This window comes from Electrona antarctica (assembly GCF_951216825.1).
Source record: "Electrona antarctica genome assembly, chromosome: 18".
Classification (NCBI taxonomy): Eukaryota; Metazoa; Chordata; class Actinopteri; order Myctophiformes; family Myctophidae; genus Electrona; species Electrona antarctica.
Window position 1 is genome coordinate 13,057,624 of NC_136799.1, and position 14,846 is coordinate 13,072,469.

At 44.3% G+C, this 14,846-nt stretch overlaps 1 protein-coding gene across 2 annotated transcripts in view; it reads right to left on the reverse strand.

Moving 5' to 3' along the window:
* Positions 1–14,846, reverse strand: part of pxdn (peroxidasin) — a 104,446-nt gene that overhangs the window by 62,156 nt on the left and 27,444 nt on the right. For both annotated transcript variants that reach the window (XM_079528846.1, XM_079528845.1), the window contains 3 exons: positions 11,118–11,189; positions 7,545–7,616; positions 5,647–5,816 (listed from right to left, as the gene is read on the reverse strand). In XM_079528846.1, the coding sequence (XP_079384972.1) occupies positions 5,647–5,816; positions 7,545–7,616; positions 11,118–11,189 (314 nt within the window). The remainder of the gene's footprint in view (positions 1–5,646; positions 5,817–7,544; positions 7,617–11,117; positions 11,190–14,846) is intronic.

The following is a 14,846-nucleotide window of genomic DNA, read 5'->3' on the forward strand; positions in this document are numbered from 1 at the left end:
GAAAACAGCATCATCCCTTTGTCCATTTATTTTGTATGCAGTCTATGCTCCAAACAAGCGCACAAACAAAGCTCAGCCTGAAGTTGAAGTGTTAACACTAACATCTCTGTCCAAATACGGGACCGACCAAAACGAAATGTCCCCTTGAGCCCCATTATCCGTCTCACACCGCCACACATGAACACACACGCTCACACATCTGCAAGCTCACACAGTACGCCTGACAATCAAGAGGGAGAGTTATGCGCTGTAGGGCACGGTGATCCTTCAAAGGCTAACCCCTTGTATATATATAGGTCCTGGAAGCCCCCCCCCCCCCCCCCCCCCCCCCCCCCAAATGGGGCCAATTTAGGGGTCTCCTGGATTAGGACAGGAGGGCGCTCCTCCTGCACACACAAATCACCCGTGTGGGAAATCGTTAGTGTGTGTGTGTGTGTGTGTGTGTGTGTGTGTGTGTGTGTGTGTGTGTGTGTGTGTGTGTGTGTGTGTGTGTGTGTGTGTGTGTGTGTGTGTGTGTGCGCGCGCGTGTGCACTACTGACCCCATTGGGATGGAACGTGGCTGGGTGATAACTACCATATATCTTCTGTCGGACTGGAAACCTCTCATGTCCAAAACTGTTACTTTTCAGGATTCAACTTCAAAAACAGCAATAGCAACAGATCTACAATCTCAAAACGCAGCTCAAAACGCGGCTCAAAAAATGGCTCAAAACGCGGCGCAAAACGACGCATTCCGAGCTTGTGGATCTGCTACTTTTGATGCTTTTGTGTGACGCTGTAGAGTGTAGAGTGATGAAGTAGGGCGTTCATTTACAATAAAACACACATTTGAGGGGCGCTAGCCCCTTCTATGCCCAGATTTACGTGTTTGTGTATACACAAACATTGAAGACAAAAAAGGTGAAGACACACATTTGTGATGATTTGATTGGCTGAGCACGGAATGTGATGATGTATGATGATAAGAGCGCCCATCACTTCATACGGGCGTGATTTTCTTTTTTAGGTCGTTGTTTTATCTTTATCTATTTATTAATATGAGTTAGGTTTTTAATCAAACGTTCTTAAGGTTTTTTGCACTTTTTTGCACTCTCAACTGCTGTTGTTGTTTCAAGCTGCACTACAATGCTTTTCACCCACTGTTTTACTTGTAATTCATGTGATTTGACAATAAAGTTCTATTCTATTCTATTCTACCTCAAAAGTATTTTTTAATGGTTTGTGAGCTTGTAGATCTGCTATTTTCAATAGATTTGTATGCGTTTGAAAACTTGAAATGGGACATTCTGCATAGAGCACCGAAGTCTGACATCAATATGGGTAGAGGGCGCTAAGTCCACAAGGTTCATGTACTTTTTTATTTGCATTGTAATCCCCATATGGGGATTTTAGATCTCATATAAGACCTCATGTGCTTAAAAAATAAACAAATCATCCAGGCGGTTTCACTCATACGGTATGTCACTATATCACTGTTTTTTTGATTGGCACCTTTGACTGTCAAGGTTTCAGCTTCCATGAAGAAACCCAAAAATACAAAGGGAAGACATCATTGCACATAACAACCACACCAAGGGGTCTATTGACGTACTGTCACCTCATAAACGCATGAAAAACTGGAACAAATACAAAGATCACGGCACTCCCATCTTTAAAAAATAAATCTGACTATTGTTTGTGTCATCATGAGTACGCAAATGTTACGAGGCAATATGGCGACGTAATTTTTTTATTCCCATTGAGGTTGAGCTTTTGCGCCACGAATTATAGGCATCAACCAGTGTGTGAATGAGGCATCGACTATGGAACGCTTTTGACGCAAACCATTCGCCGGCAAGTGTTCTGCATTATCATATTTTTTACTCGTCATATCCCTGGTGTGTAAAGGCCTTTACCGCCACGCCATTTGCAGCCATCGTGACTAAAAGATACATTTATTGTAGTGTTTGGTTGAAATCTAAATGATTTCTTTGGCACTGCACGAGGTCATACAACTAATTGTAAATTAGGGATGAGACAATTAACTCACACACTCAACTGTCAACAGTCTCTCTCTCTCTCTCTCTTCTACCCCACCCAGTGTACATGTGGCAGACACATTTCAATGCAGCCTGTATGCAGGGGTGGAAACTAACTGTACTTTATACTTTCCTTGAGTATTTACAATACTTTTACTTCTACTACAGTATATTTTTACTCCACTACATTTATTTGAAAACTTGACTTATACTAGTTACTTTTGACAGGATTTTGATCACTGTTACAAAACATACATTAACCACTTCAGCCCTATGCATTCCGGCCATTTGAACATAACCGATCTACAAGCTCACAATACGTCGCAATGCGACACATTGTGAGCTCGTAAATCGGCTATGTTCAAAAGATTTCTATACATTTGAAAACTTGTGAAAAGGGACATTCTGCATAATGAGTACTTTCTACTTGTGCTTCTTTAAATACATTTTGATACCAATACTTTTTGTACTTTTACTATTACTCAAGTACATTTGTAATTCCGGACATTTACCTCTCTCTACATTGCAGTTTTGCTACATTGCAGTATTGCTACTTTTACTTAAGTAAAAAAGAAAGTGAGTACTTCTTCCACCACTGCCTGTAGTAGTCTCTCTAATGGTTCTCTCTCTCTCTCTCTCTAGTACTAACGTATGAGCCATGCACTGGGGAGCGACGGACCATACATCTGTGCACCGTTTGCGAGCAGCAGCAGTAGCCCGACCAAACCAACCCGTGGAACGCCAGACTGTGTGAATGGCACATTAGTCCACGTTATAGCGGCAGGGGCGGCAATTGCTGTGGGTAAAATAAATAAAATATCGCGTCGACCCAGCCTCCGCTCGCAGGCCAATGAGGATGCGAGCGAGGGCCCTGCGGGACGCCAGTGGGCGCGCCGGGGAGATGGCACTTCATCCCGATGGAGTGTCACTGTTTTGACAGCTGCTCGGAACCACTGCGCACCGTTTCACCCCGTTTATAAGGGGGGAAAAAGGGGAGAGGAAATGAGAGAGAGGGATGGAAGGCGGGAGGGAGGGAGGGAGGAGTGGAAAGGCTTCTATCATGTTCTAAAGCAGACATTCTTCTAGTGCCTCGCTATGCAGACAGTGTGTGTGTGTGTGTGTGTGTGTGTGTGTGTGTGTGTGTGTGTGTGTGTGTGTGTGTGTGTGTGTGTGTGTGGTGGGGAGGTGGGTTGCACTGAGCAAGAATGGGCAAGTCGGGGCCGTCAAATTAGCTGCTGAGGTTTAAAGTGTGGTTGGGTTACAGTCAGCTGCCAACCACTGCCTGCCCGCCCGCCTGCCTGCCCGCCCGCCCGCCCGCCCAGACAATGGCTTCCAGTGGGAGCAGAGGAAAATGGAGAGGGACTAAGCTGGTTAGATTTACTGCTACGGGAGCCAACAGTCTGCTATAGGAAATGACTGAAAATCAGCCAGGTTGACTTAGAGAGAGAACCGTATCGCTTCTTAACCACTTAGAGACCATTTGACTGTGGCAATAGTTACCTTGTGGGACAATTTGATTTGTGCCAAAGTAGACTTCCCCTTCCCTTTGCCAGGTGAATTGCACTCCACAGGCCCCTAATTCGTCCCTCCTCAAGTCTCCCGCTAACTAATAATCCAATTTGAAAATAAACATTATTCCATCCCTTATATATTGTACTCGAGGAAAAGACTAACACGTGATGAGGGTATTCTCCAGATTGAATTTTCCAGACCCTAGGCACCACAAGAAACACAATCACCTTAATAAAATGTTGCAATATCTCAATTTAAATGACCCAGAATTCATCCAAGGGAACTTTACTGCAATACAAACCCCGCAAATGACATAGGTTCGAGGGCTCTCTTGTCCACAGACTCCACACACACAAGCCCCCCCCCCCCCCGCCCGCTGCCACCGCACCACACACTCCAATGGAGCGAGCAGATGCTGGAGAGATTGGTGGTCTGAGATTGAACATGGAAGGCCCCTGTAAGAGAGCTCTGACATTTAAGCCAGGCTAGAGGCCCAGCTGGGTGGGTCAAACAGCTGGGTGCCTGATGAACAACAGATGCAAACGAGGATATTTTGCATGTGTGTTGATTACGCGCATGCATACAAACATGTCCGCCTTTACACCACGTGTGTTGATTACGCGCATGCATACAAACATGTCCGCCTTTACACCAGGTGTGTTGATTACGCGCATGCATACAAACATGTCCGCCTTTACACCACATGTGTTGATTACGCGCATGCATACAAACATGTCCGCCTTTACACCAGGTGTCTGAACGTGACCTTTTACCGGTGGTGGAAATGTCCTTGAGTACTGTTTTGTTTTTGTTTATATTGCAAGCTGATGACGTTCACTCCAGCTACATTTCAAACAGAGATGTTGTACTTTGACTTAAATTTCCAACAATCCAGTGCCAAGACCACTCGGAAGAGTATGTGTATCTCTGTCCGAGGGGTTAAGATCTGGAATGGCCTAACAGAGGAAGTCAAACACAGTAGTAACCAAATACAGCATATCATAGTGAAATTAAGTATATTGTGGATGATGACGTTATTGTATGATCAACTGATAATTTTTGCACAGGTATTGATAGTGATGGTAGTATTGATAGTCATTATCGTTGTCATTAGTAATAATTAATTGAAATTATTGTAATTATGTTAATATTAAAACTGAGAACAAAAATGACATTACTCAGTAACAACAATAATGATCATTGGTAATGATGGTAATGTGAATGAGGATAATAACAATAATAATGTGTAATCTAATGGTTAGGTACAGTGCTACAGTATGTAACTCATCCTGGTGGATCTCTACTGTGACACGGGGGTGGGTTTGGTGTAGGGTGGAATTCTCGTATCTGACTTATGTTTTGTGAATCATAAGTCAGATGATTAACTATGAGTATTACGAATTATGTTCTGTTGTAAGTAGGATAGGCATTTATAAGCTTTCAGCTTCTGCCTACTCCTTTTGATCATATTCATGTTTTGTAACAGCTTCCATTCATTGTTGTAAATATTGTATTTGAAACTGAAGGATGATCAAATAAACTAAACTAAACAGTATGTACTTGACTACAGCTGTGTATACTGTACCAATTGTATCATCATTTATAACCTGTTCTTAAAGAGTGCTGTGATTTATTTTCCCACCCTAAAACATGATTACCAGGTATTATTATATGTTATTTTTTTTAAATATTTTTCAAAAAAGTGTACAGGATTTGTTAAAATGTCGTTTTTATGTGGACACGCCCGCCAGTTCATTAAGTATGGCTGGTTTGCTTGGTGGGTGGTGATCCACCTGAACTGACGCCGCACCCACAGCTGTTATGGTATGATAAAGGGGGAGGGGTTAGGGGAGGGGATGATATTGTGATGTCTTTTTCATTGGCACGTTTGACTGTCAAGGTTTCAGCCTCCAGGAAGAAACCCTAAATACAAAGGGAAGACATCATTGCACATAACCACACCAAGGGGTCTAATCAAGTACTGCCACCTCATATTAAACACATGAAAAACAACCCTTTTGGTGTTTTAAGCATTATGTTATACTTCAGCTATTTTTGAAAAACCGTGAAAATGTAGTGCAAAAACCGTTGAATATATATTCTTTCAGACCGTACCACAGTTGAGCTCCTCTGCGGTGAGCGTGGCCACGGAGCGGCCCTGCAGGCGTCCGGGGTAGTCGCAGGTGGCGGCGGCCTGGGCGTTGCCCGACTCAGCGTACTGCTTCAGCAGGTCGGCCAACCACAGCAGCTCACAGTCACAGTTCAGAGTGTTGGAGTCCAGGCGCCTGCACACACGCACACACAGTTTAGAGTCCAGACGCCTGCACGCGCACGCACAGACACACGCGCACACACACACACATGTAGTGGAGTCCAGGCGCCTGAACGCAAACAAACACCAGGCAAAAAGAATCACACACGTGGGTTTACAGTATATACAGTATGTTGGGAGGAAAGACAGACCCGCTTTAACCTATTAAGACCGGGAAAGCATCCGTGTCATGTTGTCTTGGGGGGGGTCTAATAGCTTGAGCACCACTGATATTCTTCTTCTTCTTTTTTTATCAGCCTCAGGTCTTAATGTGTTAATTGTAGACACTCGCCCGTCATATATCACAGCGACACAGCCCTAAAGAGACACCGTGATCACAATGACATAAACATGCGGGAGCCACAGACAGACCGACCGACAGACAGACAGACAGACAGACAGACAGACAGACAGACAGACAGAGGGGCTGAAGGGGCGGGAGAGCTGCAGTGGAAATCACACAAACATATCAAAAGTAGCAGATATACTAGTTTCGAGATTGTAGATCTGCTACTTTTGCCATTTTTTAATTTGAATCCTGAAAAGTAACAGTTTTTGACATATGAGGTTTCCACCTTGCAGCGACAACATCCCTTTCTTTGTGTGAAAATATTGAAAATGGCCGATCTACAAGCTCTACCTACTAGTGTAGTCTTTTATTTTCGCAATTTCTTTAACGACGCCTTTGTACAAGCAAGTATAATCCAGGGTTAACATAATAATCAGACCAATCGAATTAGTCGATTATAACAAATCTATTAGAAGTCTTTTGTGTTGATATTCAACAAAAGAATAAACAAATTAGGTCAGTAATTCATTCTAAAAGTCGGTTTGGATATATTTTGCCCCTAGTCTAGCCCCAACATCAGAACTCACTCACAGGGGGCGTGTTGGAGGACACTCTACTTCCTGCTGTGGGAACTCTGTCTCAGTCCTCTTATTACTGATCCAGCTTTTAAGTGTACGACAATGTGTCTATTATCCACGACAAGCCTATTATATGAGAATATTTCATTTGTTACGAGAGAGTGTTTCGGCGACGCCACCGGCGGTAGTTGACGATCGCCGGTACGAAAAAGCATTCGTAATTTTGTCGCGGACACATTGATAGAAACATAACTGATCGGTGCACTCGAAAAAGCAGATATAGTGGCGACGAGCTTCCAAATCTGAAGTGAAGTGAAGTGTGCCGTCATGCATCTCATTGGAAGCATCCTGGCCTGGGTTCTTACAGGGGGCCTGGGGCTGGAAGCTACACTGTATAGTTTGTATGATGAAAACAACGGGACCAGGCCAAAACCACTGTTCTTCATCGTCTGTTGACGGGACTGGGGGTGGGGGGGTTCTGAAGCTGAGCCAGATCCATACACTGCCAGACTGTTAAAGTCTATTCAAATTTCAGCCCGTGACATGGCAATAAAAGAAAAACAGCTCCGTTTGTAAGATGGGGCACAGCCAGGCGGAGCGAATGGTTTTTCTCCGCAACAGAGTCCAAAAACATTATCACGGTGACGTCATCTAATGAGGAAGTAAGGACAACAACAATAGGCTAAAGTTCACGTGACAGCACCAAGTGTGAGAACAGTGTAGTGTTGTGCAGTTATGTGGCATTCTCACGCGGTGACGATTCAGAACCGCCTGCTGTCTACCCCCTTAATGGCTGCTGTTAGGCTGTTAGGAGTGCCATCCTGTTTTTACTTACAGTCTCTTCATGGACTGTAGATGAGAGAAGGTCCCCAGGACCAGATGGGTGATCCTGTTATTGTGCAAAAACCTACAGAGTCAGGGCAATGGAGGGGGAGAGAGAGAGAGAGACAGAGAGAGAGATAGTGAGATCATCATTTCAAAAGCATTGACTCCACTTAACCACGATTGTACAACATGCTTTCTAAATCAGCGGTTCCCAAAGTGGGGTCCGCGGACCCCTAGGGGTACGCGACGCATAGCCAGGGGGTACCCGAAATAATTCCCAGATTTATTCATTTTTTTAAACTTTTTTTAACATTAAAATTATGTTTATCTACGTGGTCATTTCTGCCAAGTTGCGCAATAAACGTATTTCTTTGTGTTGTTCATTGTGTTTCTCCCATGTTTGCTTTGGGCCAATAGCTGACATGATTACTAAAACTACAACATCAGTCAACCTGTCGTGACCCCAAACAGTAACAGCAGGACGCATGCTGCAGAAACAACAAAAAGACTCAGGACACTTGAAAGGTTTCTGCGGCCGCTTCAGATGAGGGGGTACCTGGAAAAATGTCTACCCCAAAATGGGTACCTGGTCCAAAAAAGTTTGGGAACCCCTGTTCTAAATCAGACGTTTTCATGTCAAATTTGACCCACGGACCCCCCATCTGAAAATGTTTAAGACGTTTAAGAAATGTTGGAAAAACTATGTACAATGTACAAGTTTGCAACACAGAGCTTGAGCTTGTATTTCTGCTATTTTTTAATAACCCCCACAAGGTCCACTGGTGGTCCCCGGTATAAATGAAACTCTGTCATTTAGCTGGGGACCAGCAGGAACCCCCACAAGGTCCACTGGTGGTCCCCGGTCTAAATGAAACTCTGTCATTTAGCTGCATGGGGACCAGCATGAACCCCCACAAGGTCCACTGGTGGTCCTTGGTATAAATGAAACTCTCTGTCATTTAGCTGCATGGGGACCACCAGGAACCCCCACAAGGTCCACTGGTGGTCCTTGGTCTAAATTAAACTCTGTCATTTAGCTGCATGGGGACCAGCAGGAACCCCCACAAGGTCCACTGGTGGTCCTTGGTCTAAATTAAACTCTGTCATTTAGCTGGGGACCACCAGGAACCCCCACAAGGCCCACTGGTGGTCCTTGGTATAAATGAAACTCTGTCATTTAGCTGCATGGGGACCACCAGGAACCCCCACAAGGCCCACTGGTGGTCCCCGGTCTAAATGATTAAATAAACTTTTTGATGTTGGATCTCCAGGCTAATAATAGTGTCCATTTATTTTCTTTCTTTCACATACTTTTGAGGACATGCTTCTTGACAGCATCATCATTTTGGATGAGAAATACGATTAGGTTCCCCAGACACGCTATCAACAACGCTCCACTTGAAAACCCCTGAAAAGAAAATAACCCCGGACTTTATTTGATCAAAAGCAGCAGACGTCAAGATGAAAAAGTCCTGTTTACGGAAAGATTCACCCAAACGCGACAGCTCTCCGCTCCCCCCAGAAATCGTTCACTTTTATTAGAATTAGCCGTAAATCAAAAACAGCTGTGTGACTAGCTCTTTCTACGTCCACCGGCGTCAGGGCTGATATCCAGACAACCTCTTGGCAACCATCTCTAGACAAAGTCACTGCTTTTGTCCGTTACCATGGGTCCCTTTCCCTAACAAAAGTTATAGAGGGGTGTGCACCTGGGAATTCCTTCCCACTGGTGTGTGCAGGTGTCTCGCCACCCCCACACCCCCTCCCCCTCTCTTGAGGGAGGTGGGGGAGTGTGTGTGTGCACTGCCTGGGATTCCAGGCAATGGCCCGTAAACATGAGATAATGAAACAGGAATTTAACAGGGCTCTTCGACGCTCCGACATCTGCTTAGGAGTGTGAAAAGCGAGAGGTGACGGACGGTACATCTGCGCTGTCGAGTTCACAGATTACAGGCAGCGTGGTGGGGTTACGAGCAGGGCTAGGAAGTATGCCATTACAGTCAACAGCTCTCTGCAGCAGTTGATTATTACCAGGGCTGAGACCCAGAACGGCTGGGAAACGTTGAAGCCACCCAACCCTACTGGCCAAAGCTGGAAACGCCAGGCGAGAGGTTTTGCTCGTGCACATAGCACGAGCAAAAGAGCACGCAGCTGGGGTTTAACACAGAGAATTTTCAGGAGGTGTGGGGCCGTTTTATAAGATACATAAAGAACAATAATTTGTCACATTTAATGGATGGAGCTGAAGAGGAGTAGTGCTGTTGTTGTTGTTTTTGTTTTGTTTTGTTGTTGTTTTTGGTTATTGTTGTTTTGCTTTACTTATATCAGTAATTGTCCTGTACTGTTCATTGTTGTTGTTTTTTTGTATATTTGTATTGTCATTTGTGTGTAAAAAAGGAAAAAAAACAAAAAAAACACAGCATTTGTTCATGAATGGATTTCTCCTTGATTCAACATATCCTCACTGTTGGGTCGAAACCTCATTATGTTTATGTCCAAAACTGTTCAGAATTCAAATTCAGAAAATAGCAAAATATAGCAGATCTACGAGCTCAAAACGTGTTGCATCGTGGCGCGTTTTGAACTCTTGCGTTATAAAAATAAAGAAATAATATTATATAAAAAAAACATTGACATTTTGAGATAAGAGGTTTCTGCTCGACGGCGGCGATATGCAATCACTGATTAATGCTTCTGAAAACACCTTAGTTGGTCATTTACTCATTTGTGAGGAATTCCACTTTGCAAATACCAATCCAATTAGCTCACTGCATGGTTCTGATGAGAGCAGCGGGTCCACTCAGGACACTGCTGTTTGACTTGCCCGTAATGTGAGCTCATTCAGCTCCCCCGGTCTCTCGGACCAATTGTCCCAGTGCAATGTGTTTTTCCCGAAAGGGCACAGCAGTCAAATTAGAGAAGCAGACAAGAATAGGCCCCCTAATTGTCCCCCTCTACACCACATCTATTCGGCGACAATAGCCGATCTAGAAGCTCATTACTGTGAGCTTGTAGCGCTGCTATCTTTGCAGAATGTGTATGACATGACCAGAATAGCGTCACTGACAATCGTCAAGTGCTTAATTAGATCCCACAGTACTTTCTGAAGTGTATTTCTTTTAAATCCTGTTTTCTCTGCAATGTGCTACTTTGTGGACTCCAACAACAATGCGGCTGTAGGCAGGACCTATACTATAACACACCAGCATACAGGAGAACATTTTGCTTGTACGTAAAATGCAACGCTTGTACGTTTGGCTCAAGGTATTGTGTACGGGGCCATGTCCACCGAGGCTTCCCCTCCCGCCCTGCCCTGGCTGTAAACGCCTAAGCAATCACCTAAAAAAACTCTTCCAAACGCCCAACTTGAAAATATTTCAGCTCAAGCTTCAAGCAGCTTTGAGAGATGAAAACACCACATGCGAACGCCCCAGCGTAATAAAGTAATGTTCAGCGCCACGCCACACTGCTGGCATTTCCAAAAACACGGCGATTGCAGCCAATCTTGGTGGACATGGCCCCTTAATGTGTGTGTGTGTGTGTGTGAAATGAAAGTGTAAAACGCAAGAGAAGATGAACTTACAGGCGCTCCAGTTTTGGGAGGTGAGTGAAGGATTCAGGCTCTAAGGACTCTATATTGTTGAAGTGCAGGTACCTGAAGGAGAACAGATCATCAACACAGCACAGCAAAACCTGGAATCAGTTGCAGTTACATGTCGTCTCCGTTGGGTGGAAACCTTGTATGTCCAAAACCTTTACCTTTTTTTTGTTATCATTATGTTGTTAATTAAAATAGTGAAAATAGCCAAGCCATAATAGCCATCTACAAGATCACAGCGTGTCACATCGTGACTCGTTGTGAGCTTGTGGATCGGCTATTATCAGTACTTTTGCGCGACACTCTTGTATGATGAAGTAGGGCATTCATTTACGGGGTTTAAAAAAAACATAAGTTGAAATATGGAGATACGAGGTTTCTACCCGACAGCAACGATATACAGTATACAGTTTCCTAGCTCCTGTGTTTGGAATATTCACCGCTTATGGTTTGACCATAAGCGGTGAATAATAATTCTGCGGGTTCTTCCCACAGACCCGTTCACTTGTCCATTACCCGGTGCACTTTTTTTTTGCTGAACAGCAGATCTCCTCTAGCCTGACACTCAGCCTGAATTTTCATTTCGTTTCACTCCATTATTATCCATTCCTGAATCGCCTGAATATATTTTTTTAATGGGCGTGGCTAGCGATTCAGGGGCTGGAGCCAGGCTAGATCTCCTCAGAATTAAATGATAATTCCGAGATAGGACTAGTTGATATATACGGAGCCTGAAATTCTACAGCCCAAAGGCCAACCTTTTAACGACTGAATCGCCCCGGCGGAGAAAAGTCTGTACACTAGTCTTGCGGAATGCAAACATGATTTATGCCCTCGAAAGCCTTTGAGCTGAGAAAACATAAATCAGATCTCTTATGGCAACAAATAAAAGGTTTTAGGGAAATGAACTCCAACTGACGGCTATAAGGTAACTGTTTGGGGTCAGTTGGGTGTGTGCTGGTTTAGACAGGGAAAGCAACTATTAGTGTAAGCACATTTTAGCAGCACTGATAACCCAAACACAATTCAGTTGAAAATACGTCATTTTGCCATAGTATTTGACATAATATGTTCAACCAAATATGTCTTTAAATGTAGTCTTTAAACTCTTGCAAACATGACTTACTTACAATACTTTTCCCTTACTTACAATACTTTTCCACATGTCTTTAAAACAAATGCAGCAACAAAGAACAGATGGGGGAAGGGCTTCCTAATTGGCCCAACAGTATATGACAGAAATATAGAACAGGACACTGTCCTCCTTGTATGCATTTAAAACATTGAATGGTGCCATCAGGTAGTGATCAGTTTAAAATACAAAGCAAGGCACACAGGCAGGCTTTCAACACACAACACAAGGCAATGTGTTTCAGACTATAGAGCTATTCTTTTGGAAGGATTCTATTTCTGCATTCAACGAGCATCGTGTTTCTTGTCTCCTTTCTTCTTTTTTTCTCTCTTTTTTTTCTCAAAACAGAATCTCATGCTTTGAGACAACTGTGTCATGCTTTGGGGCAGCCTGCATGTCCTGGCTGTAATGCATGCTCTAGCAGGGCCAGCCTGCATGTCCTGGCTGTAATGCATGCTCTAGCAGGGTCAGAGGGCAACACAACACACCCCCGCTCTCAAGAGCAATTAGTTAGAATGTAGGGAAGGGAGGGGGGGGGGGGGGGGGGGATACAGTATGAAGGTGTCAGTGCCAACTGTGAACTTGCTTCATACTCCTCTTGATTCCCATCCAGGACGAATGGGACTCCCAGCTCAGTCATTTAATTGTACTTCCAAAACGAACGCACACACACACGTCCCCAAATTGATCTTCCGAGTATCATATAGCACTGAGATGAAATGGAACACATCTGTTATTGTTCTGTAGTGTTCTGAAGTGGGTCCGAAATCTTTAACTTTCTCCATGCATTCGTCTTTACGATTTTTTATTATATATCCACAAGTCACTCTGTGTTATCTTTAAATGCTTAACGGCTATCCCACCAGTTGGTCAGTAAAACGGCTGAAAGGCGGGGAGGCAAGGGGAATTCATACGCACATACTGTATTAGACATCTTAGATACGATGTCAATCCAGTTATTCCCCCACAAAAAAATAAAATAAAAAAGTGACCTGAAGGTTTGGCAGCTGGAGGCCCAGTGAAGATATTGGGGGAACATTAAAGCGAATGCAAGCTGCGCTCAGAACTTGTCACCCGCATATAAAACCCTTCATTACTGTAGCAAAAACTCAAAACAGCTGCACGGCATGGAGCCTGGAGTTGGAATTGGTTTTTGCTCGGTGAATTAGCCATTTGTTCTCCGTTGATGCGGTTGCAGCGAGGCACAATGCGTCGCAATGCCGCCCCGAGGTTAAGCGAGTTTCTTTTTTGGAGGAGCTGCACGTAAACCACATTTGTTGGCGACCGCACATTGGCTTACGGAGCCACATCTTGGACTGAATCAATGAGCTACTGTGTCTGTGGCTATGGCTACTTCTGATCCACGATCAGTACAGAAATCCTGGATGTCTTGTAAGGATCAGCATTCAGTTATCATTCTGTAGATCACAGTTCATAGCTTGAAATCGTGGATTTACAGTAGGACAGTATAAAAAAACTATGTAAAGAAATGCATGGAAGGATATGGTTCAATGAAGACAACATTAGAGTAGACTGATATGGTTCAATGAAGACAACATTAGAGTAGACTTTGCACAGTACAAGCTCTCAGAGCTAATAAGGAGGGCAAGCAGGCGAGGCGAATGGCGGCCTTCTTCACAACAGCAGAAGCGACGCAGTGCAAAATCAAAGCTCGGCAGTGAAAGAAGCAAAGGGGGCTGCACTTCCAACTTTAGCACGGGAGAAAAGCCCCGGGGCTTACAGTTTGGACTCTCTCACAGGGGGGTGGGGGGGGCTAGAGGTCATCGCATGCTGCCTGCAACTTCCAAAACAAGTGTGTGGGGGGGAAGTGCACATCTGTCGCTGTGGCGACTAGACATACGACTCATGCAAAGGGGGAGGGGGGGCAGGTCAAGGGCGGTCAGCGCGGCATAACAAGGGTGGGTGAACACACGGCATGCATGGGTGGCGGTGGGAAGGGGGGGTTTGGCGCACGGGCGGGGTAGTAGGGGGGGTAGCGTTGGAGTCGAACATGATACCCGCCGTAAGGCCCACAAAGACATGTCACTGAGGTGGAAACCTCGCATGTCCAAAACTGTTCATTTTTCAGGGAATGGAAAAGATTACTGGTCGTCTTGTCCACTGGATCCAGTGTAGTTAATAGTCACAACTTAAGCTCTCAATTATTTTAATTTGTTCAGAGACTTAACCACTTTCACTTTATTTAAAAATAAATAGCCGATCTACAAAGCAAAGCGTTGTGAGCTTGCAGATCGGTTATTTTTGCATTTTTTGTGCGACACTGTTGTCTCTAGTATGACAAAGTAGGGCATTAATTTAGTGGGAAAAAAAGATACAAGGTTTCCGCCTGAGAGCGACGATATTCACTAGGCAGCAATTTTGCTCACCGTGCACCGCGTTTAACATAAAAGCAAAACTGCCGCCGTGTGAATATACTTTACCTCCTACAGTTGGAGGCCACCGATATTGTCCTTTTCTTTTTGCTGAGGTTTGCGTGATCTGCGCAAAAGGACAGTTAACCCATTTTGGGCGGGAACCCCTTTTGGTGTTTTAAACATTATGTTATAATTTAGCTATTGAAA